We start from the raw sequence: 18,320 nt of genomic DNA, 5'->3' as shown, positions 1-18,320 counted from the left end.
GCATAACAATATAAAATATACTCGGATAAATAAAATTATTTACTTAATACCGAAGCTAGAGGGTATAGAGAGAGATAGAGAGTGAGAAGATCGACACAGTACTGGGACCAGAAGATGGGCTGGTCCCCCCCGTAACAATATCTTTATTACTGAGGAGAAGTCTATACAAGCACTTGAACCGAACGTATTACCACGTTTGTTCTAGAATAAGACTTGATGGTTCCTGGAAGCCTCGGCTTCCTGTTCCTAGGGCAAAACCCTACTCCAAGGAACTTCTGTTCCTTATTCCAAAACCTCGAGAACCAAGGTTCTCGCCTTTGGATCTCACCTTCCAGACTCAAGGCATGGCATCCCTGCAACTCTTTTCCGACTTTGTTTCCAAAGTCCTCTTCCCACAGAACAACTCTGCTTTCCCGGACACAAAGTCCTTACTTGGGAATCTCAACTTTCGGATCACAACTTGAGAGACTACCTCTCTCCGATCCGTGGATCTATTTCCCAAACTCAAGTATGAAATCCTTGGGCTGATCTGGCTCTAGTTCCTCAGAGCACTTTTGTCCTACATAGGCTCAAGCCTTCCTCTACTCCTACTCCCTCATGAAGAGGTAGTACAAACACTCAGAGATCATAACATGAAAAACATTGCCTCCAAAGTCTCAGCGCTCGAAACGCAACTCGGTTCTCGAAGAGCAATTCCTCGGAAGAGATCTTTGCATAGAAAAACGTATCTTCCAATCCTACACACAGAAAAGGTGTGTTCTCGGGTTCCTTCTCGTAAATCAGCCCCGTCCACGTCGTTTATGGGCTGAAAACAGAGAAAAACAGCAACTTGTCACGATAGAAACTCTCTCTGTAGGCACTTCTTTGCGATGGAATTCGCACACTGAGTCTTGGCGACATCTGGTACACTCGGAGCAGCCATAGGACTCACCGGCGGCGTCATCTTTACTGCTGAAATCTGCAGCAGCCCATCCTTCCTGCTAGCGCTGGCCTTTTCTATCTCAAAGAGAGAGAGAGAGAGAGAGAGAGAGAGAGAGAGAGAGAGAGAGAGAGAGAGTCTACTTTTAGTGCTCCTGGCAGCCGGTAGGAATAAGGGCAGCCTTGCCGGTAGGAAAAGGAGAGGAAGAGGGGCGCTAGAGAGAGGGAAAGAGAGATAGTTGATGCTCAGCCAAAAAGAGAGAGAAGAGGATCGTGGGCTGCCAAGAAAGAAAGCGTTGCAGTTCTTTTGGCTTATTTTAATTGAGGACTGCCCACTTATTAAGTGGGTGGCCGGCCTTTGTTTAAAAAATGGTATGAACCTGCCCAAAAACTCAATAAAACCTTATAAGTTGAAAACAATGCTTGCACCATACTTCCCAAGCGACCCTGGATGCAACCACATGCACAAATGCAATGCAGACATAGACTTGCTCGTTCCCGAAAAGCAACCTGCTTTCACAGAAAGCAACTGTATTTTCCTCAAAGTTTCTTCTCAACCCATCTTCATTCAAATGCTTGCTCATCCTTGTGCACAATTCTAACACAGTTCGGAATTTTCTCTCGACTATTGAATATTCCCTTTCCGATGCCCCCGTCACCCACCCTGTGACGCATCAGGCGTGCTCGCTCCGATCGAAACGGTCCAAAACAGAGAAATACATCCTACTGTGTTTTTCTGCAGGTTTAGGGTTTCGCACCTAAACTGCAGAGAATCGCAAGGGGAGCCTCGGAAAGGCCTTGGGATGCGTATACAGAGCACTAGGCACCTAACGGTGGCAAAACAGAAAATTACAGTATGTTGAAATTGACCTGCAACTCACTGGAAAGCTTCAATACCTCAAGGGAAAGTGTCCTTGACGTGTACTTTTGATCTACAGGAATTTTTGCGCCGTTATGCTGGCGAAATTTGGGTCAAAAACCTGCTATTACATCCATGGACATGTTTGGACAACTTGGTGAGGGTTAGGTGCAAGCGTTCGAATCGTTTATTTGCGAGGGGAGCCTCGGGAAAGCATTGGGTGCTTGTACATGACAATTTAGAGAGATTTCCCACGAGGAATCTCATCTAATTCGAGGGACAAGTGACCCTAGAGGTGCGAGAGCTCAAGGGCTATCCACAAAAGTGATCGGCACGCGAATCGGACCACAGAACAGACAATTCGGAGTGCTACAATTTCTCTCCAAGTTTTGTGAAGTGCTCTAAGGTGCGTGGAAAGTCATCGTGTCCTTGGAATTTCGTCCGTGGAGACTTCTACTATGGCTATGTTGCCGAAATCGGGTTAGAGTAGAGGAATTTCAGCCCAATAAAAGTGGAACGGCTTGTAGAAGTTTACACGTTTTTCTCAAGTTTGTTAAGAATAAAGAAATACCGAAAGGGGCGCCAGTCTTTGGGGCCAAAAGGGTGTCGCTGTTTGCTTGGGAGCGCTCTAGCTACCCAGTCATGAAATGCATTGAAGTGTTGAATTCCAATCACATGCTTATTCATGAAGTTCCTTTGTGTCGTAAAATTGAAGTAAAGTTTCGGGTAAGTCCACGGCCCTACGGGCCGGTTTCATGGTTCAGTTGCCGGGACAGAATCACTTTTTCCTCAAGAAGTGAGCCTCAATTGATTTGGTAAAGACATAGATTACAGGAACGTGGGATTAAGGTATGGCCGACAAAGGGAAGGGCATTATGGAAGAGGGTTCCTCTTCACGGGACAAACAGGAAATTCCACATGTTCCTACATAACCTTTTCAACATTCGCCTTGCCAAAAAGTGGTCTAATTAGGGCTGATTTTCTGCTGTGTTTTTAGGGTTTGCAAGTATGAACCAAGATGAGATAGGGAGAGGTCTCACAGTGGTAGACTGGTCACTAGATCTCCTGCGGGAGTGATGTGGGTCTACCAGGTGGCACGCTGCTCGACGATTCTTTGAGGCGATTTTTTAACGCATTGGTAAATCATCTTGAAATTTGAGCTGACTTGGTCGTGGTAGTACGCTACAGTGTTGTGGAATTATGCTCGTTTGCAAAGGCAAGAGCCTCTTGCACAGGTAAAAGTTAAGGGACAGGTTGCAAGATGCTATTTGGTGAAGTTCAAGAACTATCCAGCTATGGATGCAAAGTGGATGGAAGAGCATGAATTGTCAAAGTCGCCAAATGTATTGCAGCTTTACCTTGAGGCCTTTGGTTTGCAGCCTACGTATGCCCCAACCCAACGTCTGCAAAGGAGGGGTAATGATAGAACTAGCACATCAAATGTACTCTAGATTCAGTGCAATAGTAGTGTACATTGTTTGACAAAAGTATGAAGGTCTCATTAAGTCATTTGTACACATGTTTTGACAGTCTTTCTTGCGGATATATGCAATGATAACAGGGTGCTTAACACCCTAAATCATCTATGGCATGAATATATAGCACGCAATCGAGGACGTTTGTGATTTTAAGAGGGCGGTATGTCGCGAGGACGTGGCAATTACTAACTTGAGTTGGTTTCTTTCCAATGATTTGTGTTAAATTTTTGGGACCCTCTTTTTGAAGTTGCAAATGGCCGGACATTGTATGGCCAGTGTGAAACGGCTGACGGCCGAGAGTTTCATCCGCAGTCGGGAAGGGCAAGTCACCACGAGCGGGCCAATCGACACTGAATCCGAGCAGTAAAAAGGTGTCTAGGCTCAGTTCAAAGTCATTTAGGCCCCTTGCTAAACTTATAATTAACTCAAAAGAGGCAAACTGGACACATGGCTACTCCAGATACATTTGCCAGAAGCATCAACAAGAGGGGGCACCCATTTCAAGAGAGGGGGCTAGTTTTTGCCCATAATTGTGCTACAGTGTGTGTGAGTAGTGGGTGCACGTGATCACAGCTTTAATGGAAAGCTTGCCTTCTCCTTTGCTCTATGTACCGCGACGATTTTCTCTTGTGCATCTCTCTCGCCCCTTAGCACATACGGTAATGCCCCTCTAGTTGGGCTTCTCAGACGACCATGTACAGTTCTGGGGGTTTTATGCGCGTTTGCCAAGGCAAGAGCCTTCTCTACAAGAACCCGATTAGCTTATTGCTAATCCCCTTCAGGTACGCACAGTTCCATCGCGAAGGAATGCGAAAACGGAGAGTTTTCTCGTGTGAAAACTCGTCCGATTTACAGGGGAGCTGTCCCATTGCGTGCGGAGCACCTAAGACACGCGTAGGTGTGCTCGCTCTGCTCGAAACAATCCAACTCAGAGAATTACAGCCTGGTATGTTTTTCTACAAGTTTAGGGTTTTGCACCTACACCGGAGGGAATCACCAGGGGAGCCTCGAAAAGGCCTTGGGATGCGTATACATAGCACTAGGCACCTAATAGTGGCAAAGCAAAAAATTACAGCATGCTGAAATTGACCTGCAGCTCACAAGAAAGATTCCATACCGCAAGGGAAAGTGTCCTTGACGTCAACTTTTGTCTACAAGCATATTTGCACCGTGATGCTGACGAAATTGGGTCAAAAACTTGCAATTACAACCCATGGAGATGGACAGGTTTGGACAGCTTGGTGAGGGTTAGGTGCAAGCGTTCGAATCGTTTATTTGCCAAGGGAGCCTCGGGAAAGCATTGGGTGCTTGTACAGGACAATTTAGAGAGATTTCGCATGCAGAATCTTGTTTAATTCAAAAGACAAGTGACCCTACAAGTGCGAGAGCTCAAGGGCTATCCACAAAAGTGATCGGCACGCAAATCGGAGTGCAAAACAGAGAATTCGGAGTGCTGCAATTTCTCGCCAAGTTTTGTGAAGTGCTCTAAAGTGCATGGAAAGTCACCGTGTCCTTGGGATTTTGTCTGTGGAGACTTCTACTGTGGTTATGTTGCCGAAATCGGGTTAGAGTAGAGGAATTTCAGCCCGATAAAAGTGGGACAGCTTGCAAAAGTTTACAGGTTTTTCTCAAGTTTAATAAGAATAAAGAAATACCAAAAGGGGCGCCAATCTTTGGGGCCAGCAGGGTGTCGCTGTCTCCTTGGGAGCACTCTAGCTACCCAGTCGTGAAATGTCTTGAAGTTTTGAATTCCACTCACAGGCTTATTCGTGAAGTTCCTTTGTGTCGTAAAGTTAAAGTAAAGTTTTGGGTGAAAGTCAAAGTCCACCGCCCTACGGGCCGGTTTTAGTTTCCCCTGGCTTCTCTCCATTCTAGATTGGGTATGCATTACCGTCAGCTCTGGAGTGAGCTTTAGCGTATGCTGGTTGACTTTTTACGCATTTCGTCTTTGGTTGATGGTGCTTGCATGTCTGATTGGAATCTCAGGGATACACCCTTTGAGGCCATTTCTGCTAGTTAGGTTTATGCCCTTCTTTTACCACTGTCGTGGTTTTCTGACCATTGTAATGCCTTATGGTCAATGCACAAGTCTGATAGCTGGTGGAGAAAGCCTCTTCGCTTGCTTGGAGTTCTCTCGGTGGACACTTTTCTCAGTGTGTGTCGTATCTACTCTTCGTGTTGTGTTCACTGTACGACTTCGGCAGAACACGTCTTATGGTCAATGCACAAGTCTGATAGCTGGTGGAGAAAGCCTGTTTCTACCCTTTGGAAGAGCCACTTGCCTTTGAAGGAGCAATCGTTTCTCTGGCGATGCTTGCTTGGAGTTCTCCCGGTGGGCACTTTTCTCAATGCGTGTCGTATCTGCTCTTCGCGTTGTGTCCATTGTAAGACTTTGACAGAACAGTCACCAGCTCTGGGATTTGCTGCATTACTAGAGTTTTTCTTCACCGGATATCAGCTTGTATGCGGCTCCTATGGCGATATGTGATCTTCTTTATGTGGGTCGGATTTTGGGCTCATTGGACCCTGTGGCGCCAACGTTTTGGCTATATGTTGCATCACTACGATGAAGATCCTTTTCAGTTTTTCAAGCTTTCCCTTAGGAAATCTTTAAGTTTTGCCTTGGAAGTTAGTGATATCACCCCAGAGATGCATCAACTTTCCTATGAATGCTTTTAGCCTTTCTTCCCAGCCTTTTGTGTTCTTTATTTTGTATATGATCTTTTTTGTGAGTTTTCCTCACCTTGAGGATTCCCACCTACACATTAATCCCAAAGATTTGCAAGCGTGTGTGTGTGTGTGTGTGTGTGTGTGTGTGTGTGAGAGAGAGAGAGAGAGAGAGAGAGAGAGAGAGAGAGAGAGAGAGAGATGAAATGAATCAAATCTTATATTACATCTTCAAAAGGCCAAAATGACCTATGAAACCAATGTTTTACAAAATAATGAATCTGATACCATGTCTGGGTACAAAAGAGCTAGAACAAAAATACTACTACTACTAGAATCCATCCTCATCTGCACTCTGGATGTCGAAAGAGTATGGCTCGAATCCTCTGCTGTAGTCTCCATCGCTGCTCTGTAGCCCCTCTCCTCAATCGTGGCCGTCTCGATCTCCGTAGATCCAGTGCTCGGTCGATGAAGTGCAACTTTGTCTCAGGCTCGATGCCACACAGGGGGCATGTCCTAGCCTCTAGTGGTACTCCGCTGTATCTCCCAGTCTCGATCCGCAGCTGGTGTGAAGATGTGCGTATTTGGCCAATAGCACATCGTATCCCGTGAGACAAGTGGGTGTCCATGTATCTGGGCCTTGTCACAAAACCATCCTCCGTAAGCTGGAGAAGATGCTCTCTGTAGAAAGCCATCTTCGTGCCTAGCTCCTGTACCGGCTGTATCGATGTCCTCCTGGTGTCTAGCTGGGTCAAGTCCTGGCAGATGAGCCTGGTGATCTCGGACTGTGTAAGAGTCAAGAGAGGGTGCATCCAGTGAGTACTGGAAGGGGGGCAATCTGTCTATGCTAAACCCATGCGCTTGAAACCTTGATGTCATCTCCCCATACCAGCATGCTGTATCTCCGTGCATGGCTAGCTGTCGAGAGGACTCAAGTGCAAGCCGGGCATATCTCTCTCTGGGAAGTTCCCACATGCGGTGTATGAAGGAGACAGATCTGGTGAGTGCCTCAACCACTAGTGGGGGGACAACTAGCTCTGCTCGGATAATGGCACGTGGTACTGAAGCCTTGGCTCTAATGATCCGCGAGATCACTCCATGTCTCCCCATCCATCAGTGTGACTCGTCCTCCCGTGATGATCCAATGAAGGTCCCCATATCTCAGCTCCATAGAGCAATGCAGAAGCCACCAAGGTGTCAAAGAGCAAGAGCTTCATCCGAGGCTCCTGAAACTGAACCTGTAAACACATATCCTCCAATCTACCCAATGCTACATGGGCTCTGGTCAATCTAGGCTGTGCTGCTCTCCTCAATGAAAATGCTGGTCCACTAGAAACCACCCCAAGGTAAGTGTAAGCATCTGTATACTCCATTATCTCCTGGCCGTATTTGAATGCGGGTGCTGACCTCCTGATCCATTGTGGGGTGGTATTAAATACCATGACCTTGGTTTTACCAAGGTTGACAGATAAACCACTTTCATGGGCAACCTATGCAAAGCATCCAAGTGACGTTGCATCCCCTCTGGAGAGTCAGAGATCAACACAATATCATCAACATATAGCAATAGTGGAATCCATGTCCCTGCCAGCTGTGCACCTCTATCACCATCTCTCTCAATGTAGTCAGAAACCCATACATACCAAAAAGAGTAGGAGAGAGCGGGCAGCCCTGCTTCACCCTAATAGTGGAGTAAACCGGTGTAGCCAGACCCTCCAAGGTGCGTACATGCCCCACTACTGACATGTATAATGCCATGACCCCCCAAATGAGCTCTGTGGGTACTCCCATCTCCTATAATCTGCGCATCAATCTACCTCTGGGTACTGTGTCAAATGCTTTGCGGAAGTCCACAAAGCTACAATAGATCCGTCTCCCATGTGATCTGCCCTCCTCAATGATGGCTCTGAGTGTCACGATATGGTCAAGAGTAGAAAAACCTCTTCTAAACCCTACCTGCCCGGCTGTGCGTATCCCCTCCCTCTTTGCCCATCTACTCAGTTGCTGCTCAAGAATGGATGCGTACAACCATGCCAATGTGTGTCCAATCATTATAGTGCGATAATTCCCAGGCTCCATAGGGTCTCCTGACTTGAAAATAGGTACAATAGTAGATAGGCTCCATAGGGTCTCCTGACTTGAAAATAGGTACAATAGTAGATAGGCTCCAAGTATCAGGAAAGCCCTCACACATGGCACGGTTAAACATAACTGCTAGAAGCTCTACTAGTAGATCTCTAGCATGCATGAAATGCTCAACCACTAAGCCATCATGATCATATGCTCTCCCAGTCCTCATCCTGTCAATGGCCTTCTTCACCATCTCAACGGTGAAAAAAGCACATGTGTTTGGGCATGGATCGGGGGGGGAGGGGGAAGGGGCGGCTGTCCACGAACTGTGTACAGAGATGATGCGTATTGGCCCCAGGCCTCTGTAGAGGTAATGGCAAGGGGGAGGAGTGCTCATGAAAGTGCCGCCATGCCTCATGTGAATCCTGACTCAAAAATAGCTGGTATAGATCGTGTTCTATGCGAGCCAAAAATGCCCTCTTCTTCCGCCGCACTAGGCGTCGGAAGTCAATCTATGACTGTCTGTGAGTGATGTCCCCCAAAAGCACCTCCTCTGAAGTCTAGCTCTAGTCTCGCGGCTTTTCTCATCATACCAGTTGTTCTGGGGCATGCTCCCAGAACTGCGTCTCTGCTCAGGCTGGGTGTGTGGGTATGCCTCTGCTGCTGCATCATGTAATGTCTGTGTCAATATAGTAGTAAGCTCCTCCAGAGGTCGCCCTGGCTCCTCTGTGCACAGGCGTCTGTAGATCCCATCTATGTATACAGAGTCCGTCTCCCGCGTGAACGTGTAGCCAGTAGGGGCTGCCGCCTGTAGCCTGTGTGCTACACTAAATTGGAAAGAGATGGCCAATGACACGAGCATGATCCACTGCCACACCAACAAGTCTGGGTCCAACCGTGAGATCCTGGATACTAGAGATGAGGCTCGGCTGTGTCATGACATAATCCATTGTGCTGGCTCCATGTCTGTGGAAAACATGTAAAACCCCCCGTAGCGGGAAATCTCTGTAGGCCATTCAAGATGGCCAATCCATGTGCAATCCCCATGTCTATCAAGTGTCGTCCATACTCAATATGTTCCCCATCCTGTGATAGTCTGGATAGGCCCGTCTTTGCAACATCCAGCTCTCTCAGCATCTCCTCTGAAGTACCATAAAATATTGTCTAATGATGGGCAGTCCTAGCATTGAAGTCCCCTAGAATGATGAAGTCACCATCTCTAGAGAACTCCCATATGTCATCATCCAAAATAGAAAAGGGGGACTTTTCTCTGGGTGGTGCATATACTGACGTACTCGGGGGGAAGTAGCAAATAGCAATGTAAAGATATCTCTACGTCTCTGCTCTCAATCTCACCCACATGTACCTAGCTTGCTCATCCCTGCGGACTATATGTATCAATGGCTGCAACTCCTATCTGAATAACACTGCCACTCCTCCTGAGCCCTGCCCTCTGTGCTCTGAACGTGTCTCCTGTCTACAAGCTGTCTCCCATCTGTATCCATTAATGTGAGGCATAGATTGCCAGGGGCCTGAAGGCTGATGTGTCGCTGAGTAGAAGACGATGTCTCTTCCCGTAAAACTATCCTCAAAAGCACCCACGGCAAGGCGCATAGATCCATTACAATTCCAGGTGGAAACTTTGAGTGTGGTCCCATAGGTCTCACACCGTCATGTGGAGCGCCGCTCTACAATCACCACCCGACCATCTCTGTAGAAGGCCGTCTTTCCCTTCTCCCATTCCGCTTGAATCTCTGGCATTACATCTCTCATATGCTCAAGCTGTGTGAGAGTGAGGTCATCTCCAAGGAATATGCCCGCATACCAACTATTCTGGGGTATGCTCCCAGAACGTCGTAGCTGCCCACGCTCAGTGTGTGGGTATCCTCTGTTGCTACATCCTTTCGTGTCTCTATCAATATATATGTGAGCTCCCTTGGAGGTCTCCCCGGGTCCTCTATACATATGCGTCTGTAGATACCATCAATGTAGACAGAATCAGTCTCCAAAGTCAAAGTGTATTGGGTATGCGTAGATGTCTGTGCCAGTCGAACTGTGCTGAACTGGAATGAGACGATAAACATGAGGAGGGCATGATCTATTGCTACCCCAATAGGCTTGGACCCGACAGTAAAATCCTGAATAGAGGGTATGAAATTGGGCTAAGCCAAAACATCATCCACTGTGCTAGCCCCATGTCTATGAGGAAAACAAGTGAAGCCACCTGGCGCTGGAAATCTCTGGAGACCAATCAAGATGGCCAGTTCATGTGCAGTCCCCAAATCTGTCAGATATCCCCCATATCCAGTGTGCTCTTCATCTTGCGAACACCTGGCCATTCCCATATCCCTGACATCCAATTCTCTCAACATTTCCTTTGAGGTATCGTAGAAAGCTGTCTGAGACTGGCCTGTCCTGGCATTAACGTCTTCTAGCAGAATGACATCAACGTCTTCTAGAAGAATGACATCTCCATCCATAGAGAACTCCCATATGTCCTCATCCAATATCATGTAGGGTGACTGGCCCTTGGGCGATGCATAATGAGATGTGCTGGGGGCAAAATAGCATATTGCAATGTAGAGTGGCCTCCCTGTCTCTGCTCTCACTGTGACATATATTTGGCCTGCTCATCTCTTCGAACAATACGAATGAAGGGTTGAAGCTCCTCCCTGAATAAGACCGCCACACTGCTTGACCCCTGTCCTCTATGCGTTGATCTCACATCCTGCCTACAAGTAGTCTCCCAATGGTATCCCGTCATCTAGGTAATGTGCCGCCAAGAGTCTGATGCGTTTCAAAGTAAAAAATAATGTCTCTTCCCTTGAAGCTATCTTCAAATGCGCCTACATCTAGCTTCATTGATCCATTAGAGTTCCATGCTGCCATTTTAAGGTTGGTCCCATAGGTCTCACACCGTCATGCGGTGCGTCCAGCACAACTACTCTCCCTCCCCCCCCCCCCCCTTTAGAAAGCAATTTTCCCTTTCTCCCTTGCCGCCTTGATCTCTAACATCAGCTCTTGCATGTATGCTACTTGTGCTAGGGTGAGATTATCACCCAAAAATATCACCCAAAGATAGAGCCGCTTCAAATCTGTGTGAAAAACCCTAACTTTGCCTTACATGTGCAAGCGAGACGTCGATGTATTTGAGTTTACAACCACGTTGAAGTGTAGACTCTTACTTTCCAACACACTTTGGGTTCACCATTACTAGTGGCCACTCACCAGTGCCTCACTTAGTGCACTACAACAAATCTAATCCTAATGATTTGATTTTACTTACCGATATATAAACATAAAAAAAGAAAAAGAAGAAAACAGTTCACATCATTCACGGGGCTGTGACAGCTCCCCAGCTTATCTGCAATAGTCCCAAGTAAAAAGCTGATCCAAGAATGGTAGGATAGAACTCCATAGATTTAAATTTATCCAAAAGCTAGCACATAAAAAGAAAATTGTTGTGCAAAACTTAGTTGCTTTTGGAAAAACACTTCTTTTTTAAAAAAGCAACTTGCTCTTTTGGTACCTAAAAAGCAAAAAAACAAAAAGTAAAAATCACTATAGAATGAGAATAGTCTCGGATTTAGAAAGAGACAATCCGCCTGAGAGAACATCAAGGTCTTGAGAGAGGACAAATCTAGAGGAAAGAAAATCTTTCCAGAGAGAGGAAATCAGGTCATGAAGAGAAAACCGAGTTTAAAAAGAGATTTTCTCTATATAGAAAGCATTGCCTGATCGTGACTCGGGAGAACTCTGTTGGGATTAGCATTCTGTTGTAAATAGCTTTGAGTAAAAACAACCTTTTGAGGGGTGGGGTTGCCACTGCTGGCCAGACAGAGCACATGCGCATCTGTCCCTTTGACCTCAAGATGGAATCCCTTACCCTAGATGCTGTCAGATCCTACAGCCCTCTTATATCAAAGCAATCATCCTAAATTACAAGTTTTAAAGAAGATAACACGAAAGATTAAAAAACAGGAAAACAAAAAACACACATAAAGACGTGTACATACGGTGATCACATGCAGTGATGCATGCCTGATCCAGTTACATTGTGAGTGTCAAAAGGAGAGCTAGCTACAGACAGCTAGTGTGCTTCTGAATATTATCATTTGCCAAAAACAATGACAGAAGTATTCAGGCCATTCCAGTGATATCATATGTGTTTTTCCTTCTTTCTCCTCCATCCCCTATCTTTTCTGTGTGCAGAGATTTTTCAACCAACACTGTTCATATTCCACTGCCATTATCATAAGCTCCTCCTTCAAAGGCTTCCATAAAATCTTAATCATATAGATCAAAACTGTAAAACCTAAATAGAGTTTGTAAAGCAGCACAGAATGTTACCTTAACAGGATCCATTGTGGTGAACGTTCCACGACAGTCCACAAGGAATAAAAGATGTTGCTCTACATCCTCTTTAAAATCAACCTGCAAATCAAATGAAAAAAACCTTCTCAAACCATACACTCCCAACCTATTAACAAAGCAATAAAGTAATGAGTAAATCCAAAAATAAAGAGAAACCAACACCGTAATCCTTCACATAGAAGATACAAAAAGCCTTATATTGCAGATGAACTTACCAGCTGCACAAAACGAGAGATCAGACGAGCAAATTGTCTTTGCTCATCCTCGCTGCTGAGGCTATCCAAAGACTTGTAGAGAGATTTGCTGAGGTTGAAGACAAAATCCCGTTCTATAGGATCTCCTAGATACTGGTTTTGTCTGTGTGAACATTTTCGAATAAACAAAAAGGTCACATTAATGAGGATTAGGTGCTAAACACCATGAGGGTACTTTAAAAATGTTAAGCACAAAGATAGCTGAATGAGCACCATAAAAGTGGGGTGCCAGGAATGCACAATTTAAATGTTAAGTGCGCAGAAGATATCAGCAAACATGCATCTTAGTGTATAATATCAATTTAAAGTCATTTATGATTTGCCCACAGAGTGAAACTGCAATACAAATGAGCTGTGGAATGTGTAGAGACCAACTACTATAGATGGAAAGAAATGGAACAATATGCTACCTGATTTATGAATCTGCAATTGTCACAAGACGCGCACCACGTGCCAATAGAAAAGAACAGACTGAACAACTATAAGCACTTCAAATAACAACTGAAAGAGAGAGAGAGACAACACGTGACACGGAGTGGCGGAATTCCACCCCAGAGAGTATTGGCCCCAAACCTTGGCGCCCCTTTCGGTATTTCTTTATATTGCATCAACACAGTACAAGCCGGTACTCCAGACTCTACACCTTCTCCAAGAAGCATGCCAGAGAATGAGCCCTGACCTCATATTTAAAGGCCCTAGGCCCCAAAAGCAGTTTTCAGTAAAAAGCCTTCAAACTCAAAAGCTTCTGGTCCAAAAGCAAAGCCAAAAAGCTGCCAGCGTAAATCATGGAAATCCGTACAGTTGCCACATCATCAACCAGCGCAAAACGCGAAAATCCGTACAGCCTGCCACGTCATCATGCCATCGCAATTTTCGGAAATCTGCCACGTCATCAGTTTTGGTGTGTGTGCGGGTCCTGCTTTATTTTAATCCTTTATGTCACTTGAGGCCCCATCGGACGGGGTCCCCATGAGTTGGTAGGACTTCTTCTTCTGTTACATGTTCTTCTTAGGGTTTAGGCCCCTCGGCCGGCATCTATAAGTTGGCTCCATTCTTTAGGCTTTGACACATCAACAGTTTGTGACATCTTCCCTTCTTGAAAGAGAGTAATTGTCCGCGAATACAGCATATCTACAAAACAACTCAAGTTAGCTCAAAAATTTCCGATGGTCATTCCGAGGGACATTCGGAGGGACAATCAGTTTGCTCTTTTTGTTAAGGAGTTAGCTTCTCCTTTCAGCTCTTTTGATCAAGGAGTTAGCTTCTCCTTTCGTCCAGATCGGAACTCTTGATATTCCGGCGTAGAAAAATTAGCCATCACACCCAGACCGTATTGATCTTCCACGGGTGTCTTGATGCACTAAAATTACATACCCAGGCAATCTCATCCAATTAGGAATATCCAGTGCTTGGCACATCACAATGCAACACAAATGCTCACATATGCATGTTACAAGACATAGAAACATAAAGCCGCCGATGAACACTCCTCCCGCATAACCTAACAATGTCCGGGCCGGGAGATATTCAACGACTCCCCCATCACCCCTCCCGTATAACCTAAAAAGGTCAAGGCCGGGAGATATAGAGACCTTTTACAACCAAACGCCTCCCAAACCGCAACCTGCGTCGTTTGGAGGTGCTGAGAGTAACCACTGCTCAGACTTCTTAATACTCCTACCGCATAACCATCCAGGTTCGGGCCCGGAGTCACAACAACAATTATTTTACAAGCATACAACCAAACGCTCCCCAGGCATCAGCATGCATCGTTCGGAGGTTTTCTAGCATACAACGGAACGCTCCCCAGGCATCAGCCGGCGTCGTTCCGAGGTTCAAACAATACCAAAACAGTATTTCTCGCTTCTCCACTCGGGAGTAAAATCACCAATCAATGAAACCAGTATTAAAACTAGAGTCAAACATTTCAAATCGGCACCAAGACAGGTTCAAAACAGATACCATCCATTTCAAACAAAGTTTCAAACAATACTTTCTCAAACAAAGTTCAAAAGTATCTAACTATAAAACAACTAGAGAGTTCATTCAGGATTTTGTTTGGACAACCGAACTTTAAGGACGACTGGCTTGCCTTCTGCATCACGGTGATGGTTCGGTTCCGGACTTGGAGAGTCGCATAATTCTTGTCATGCCAAGGCATGCCTAATAGAACGTCACAATTGCCCAACTTCATGATGTGGAAATCAGCTTTTCCATGATAATCTTGAATAGTCACTGGAAGAGCACCAATGAGCGGTACTACTTTCTGAGTTTGCCCTATGGCTAGCTCAGCTTCAATTTCTCCACTCTCTGCATCATAATCAAAGTGCATCTGCTTTAAGAATTTTGGATGGATGAAGTTCTCTGTAGCTCCGGGGTCAAAGAGAATAAGGGCTTTGAAGCCATTGACTTTGCCATATGCTCGACACAATTCATTTGTACTCTCAAGGCGTATGCCATAAATATTAGGAACTAGTCCAATAGAGGGTCTAGCTCTCTTAGCAGGAGGTGGCGCTGGGGTTCTGTCGACCGTTGGTGCAGGTGTCGGCTCCTCTGGTCTATCAGTGCGTTTGGGACAAATAGAATGATTATGCCCTGTTTGAAAGCATCCAAAGCATCGGCCTTCTTGTAGTAAGGTGTCTCGTTGTTGAGGCGTCAAATAAGGCCTTTGCGGTTGATTTTCACGAGACTCTCGAGAATTTGTTCGTTGTTGCCGAGAGTTGTGGTTAGTAGCCGGAGATTCTTCTGTGGTAAACTCTAGCTTTCCCTTCATCAGTTTGTAGCCGACCGCGGCATGGTCCATAAGTTCTTGCATGGTAGAGACTTGCTTGGATACACAATATTCCTACGATGGTGATGGTAGTCCAATGGTGTATCGCTCGCACTGGGCCTCCAAGGGAACAGATCTAAAGAAGGACACCGGAAGGTACACGTCGAGAAACCTTTGGTTATATTCGTCCATGGTTTCAATGGCAAGCATTTTCAAGTTACCCCACTCTGCCAAAATCCGGACTTCAAACATCGAAGTCATGTAACTACACGCAAAAAATGTCTTGAAAGCTTGCCAAGTCCTTGGACCATGTTGTTGTGTCGCGATTGGACTCCACCAATGCATAGCATTTCTTTAAGAAATCCCGCTGCTCGAAAAATCTAGGATTCTTCTGTATAGTTCCCCAAAGCATAGATATTGTCGATTTGCTGTAGGAACTGCAATGCTTTCTTGAGATCTTTCACCCGGTAAAAAGTGAAAAATTTGACTGTCGTGCCACCATCTTTGAAATCTTTGGGTTGGTTAGGCGCATATCCCGGGTATGGATAATAAGGGTATCCATATGGGCTCCAACCATTGTAGCGTGGTGGCGGTGGTGGTGGAGGTGGGGGCAATGGCGGTGGCAAAGGCGGTTGCACTGGATCAGGGTCAGCTGGCTTCACCATATTCCTGAAGACTCCCCCGATCGGAACAGACGGCTGAGAAGGTTGCCAGTTAAAAGCTCTCTTACTTTTTGGTGCCAAAGGAGGAGGTACCACCCGGGGCATCAGAGGGGGTAGCATGTAGTTCAAAAATTGTTGAAAACTTTGCAACATCGGAAGATTCTGCTGAGGATGCCACGAAAGAATGTCATGGAGTTCGTTGAGCAAAACCTGCAAATATTCTGTTGAATTCATGAATCCCAAGTCTTGGGTTCTTTATGGCTTATGCCCTATAAAACATGAGCAGTGAAGACAGGAGCACGCCCGATGCGCGATGAAGTAAAGGTGGGAGTGGCGAATAAGTCCCGGTTGGAGGGCGAACGTTACAAAACCTGCAAATATTCTGTTGAATTCATGAATCCCAAGTCTTGGGTTCTTTATGGCTTATGCCCTATAAAACATGAGCAGTGAAGACAGGAGCACGCCCGATGCGCGATGAAGTAAAGGTGGGAGTGGCGAATAAGTCCCGGTTGGAGGGCGAAGATACCTCAGATAAAAATTGCAATACATGTGTCTGCTCTTTTGTAGGACCAGTATGCTTTCAGAAAAGCACACGCCTGATACTCTGATACCACTGTCACAAGACAAGCACCACGTGCCAATAGAAAAGAACAGACTGAACAACTATAAGCACTTCAAATAACAACTGAAAGAGAGAGAGACAACACGTGACACGGAGTGGCGGAATTCCACCCCAGAGAGTATTGGCCCCAAATCTTGGCGCCCCTTTCGGTATTTCTTTATATTGCATCAACACAGTACAAGCCGGTACTCCAGACTCTGCACCTTCTCCAGGAAGCAAGCCAGAGAATGAGCCCTAACCTCATATTTAAAGGCCCTAGGCCCCAAAAGCAGTTTTCAGTAAAAAGCCTTCAAATTCAAAAGCTTCTGGTCCAAAAGCAAAGCCAAAAAGCTGCCATCATAAATCACGGAAATCCGTACAGCTGCCACGTCATCAACCAGCGCAAAACGTGGTAATCCGTACAGCCTGCCACATCATCATGCCAGCGCAACTTTCGGAAATCTGCCATGTCCTTAGGTTTTGTGTGTGTGGGATACCTGCTTCATTTTAATCCTTTATGTCACTTGGGGCCCCATCGGACGCGGTCCCCATAAGTTGGTAGTGTTCTTCTTAGGGTTTAGCCCCTCGGCCGGCATCTGTAAGTTGGCTCCATTCTTTAGGCTTTGACACGTCAGCGGTTTGTGACAGCAACACTTTAGCAATCAGTACACAACCCCAAACCCTGAACTGAATAAAAAGGGGGGAAGGGGGGGGGGGAGAGAGAGAGAGAGAGAGAGAGAGAGAGAGAGAGAGAGAAATGAAATGATATATTAGCGTCTACAAAAGGCCAAAATGACCTATGAGACCAAACTATTACAATGGTGAGTCTAGTACCAAGTCTGGGTACAAACAAAGAAAACTACAAACTAGAAACTGAGATAGGAGTGCTACCAACTCCAATGGGTGGCTGGTAAGCTGAGCAATGGTATAATGCCACAAAGGTACAAAATGGGATAAGTGTCGCCATGATTCTGCCTCTGTGGTACTCGGACTGAAAAAATCTGAGATGCGTCTCTGGGATGGTCCTGTCTATGCCCTCTCAATAGAGAGTCTCTATGTCTTTGTATCTCAAGTAGAAATAATCCGAGACATCTTTGATCCTGATATCTCATGACTATCTAACGAGTCAAAACCATCTCTGAATAAGCAGTGAAAGCGTCCCTGTATCTCATAGTAGACTGTGCAATGACATGTGTAGTGAAGCTCTGTCTCTGGCATTGCATGGCATAACTGACATATCCTACTGTCTGCTGGTATGCCTCTGAATCTACATGTCTCAATCCCCAAGCTCGTGTGAAGATGTGTGTATCTGGCCTATGGCACATGGTAACCCATGAGATAGATGTGTGTCCATGTAGCTGGGCCGTGTGACAAATCTGTCTGTCGTGAGTTGGAGAAGATGCTCTCTATAGAAAGCCCTCTTCGTACCCAACTCCCGTGATGGCTCTATCCATGTCCTCACTCGGCCCAGCAGAGGTGAGGTGAGGGACCTACTCCAAGCCCGGCTCCTCACCGAAGTGGGCAAGATCACTGATGTGCAGCTTCTTGGGAGAGACTATTACCATATTGAGTTGAGTCTCCACAAATGGCGGCCAAAGTGGTTTCGATGAGCCCGCTCGGCATTTGAGTAGCTCAAGCTTTTTCCCGTCAGTGGCGCCATGGCTTCA

At 45.9% G+C, this 18,320-nt stretch overlaps 1 protein-coding gene across 3 annotated transcripts in view; it reads right to left on the bottom strand.

The window, feature by feature from the left end:
- Positions 1–18,320, bottom strand: part of LOC147426700 (uncharacterized) — a 118,618-nt gene that overhangs the window by 20,280 nt on the left and 80,018 nt on the right. For all 3 annotated transcript variants that reach the window (XM_086498610.1, XM_086498611.1, XM_086498612.1), the window contains 2 exons: positions 12,582–12,723; positions 12,343–12,426 (listed from right to left, as the gene is read on the bottom strand). In XM_086498610.1, the coding sequence (XP_086354736.1) occupies positions 12,343–12,426; positions 12,582–12,723 (226 nt within the window). The remainder of the gene's footprint in view (positions 1–12,342; positions 12,427–12,581; positions 12,724–18,320) is intronic.

This window comes from Adiantum capillus-veneris, chromosome 24, assembly GCF_014529385.1.
Source record: "Adiantum capillus-veneris isolate H3 chromosome 24, ASM1452938v2, whole genome shotgun sequence".
Lineage (NCBI taxonomy): Eukaryota > Viridiplantae > Streptophyta > Polypodiopsida > Polypodiales > Pteridaceae > Adiantum > Adiantum capillus-veneris.
This window is presented reverse-complemented; position numbering and strand designations above follow the sequence as displayed.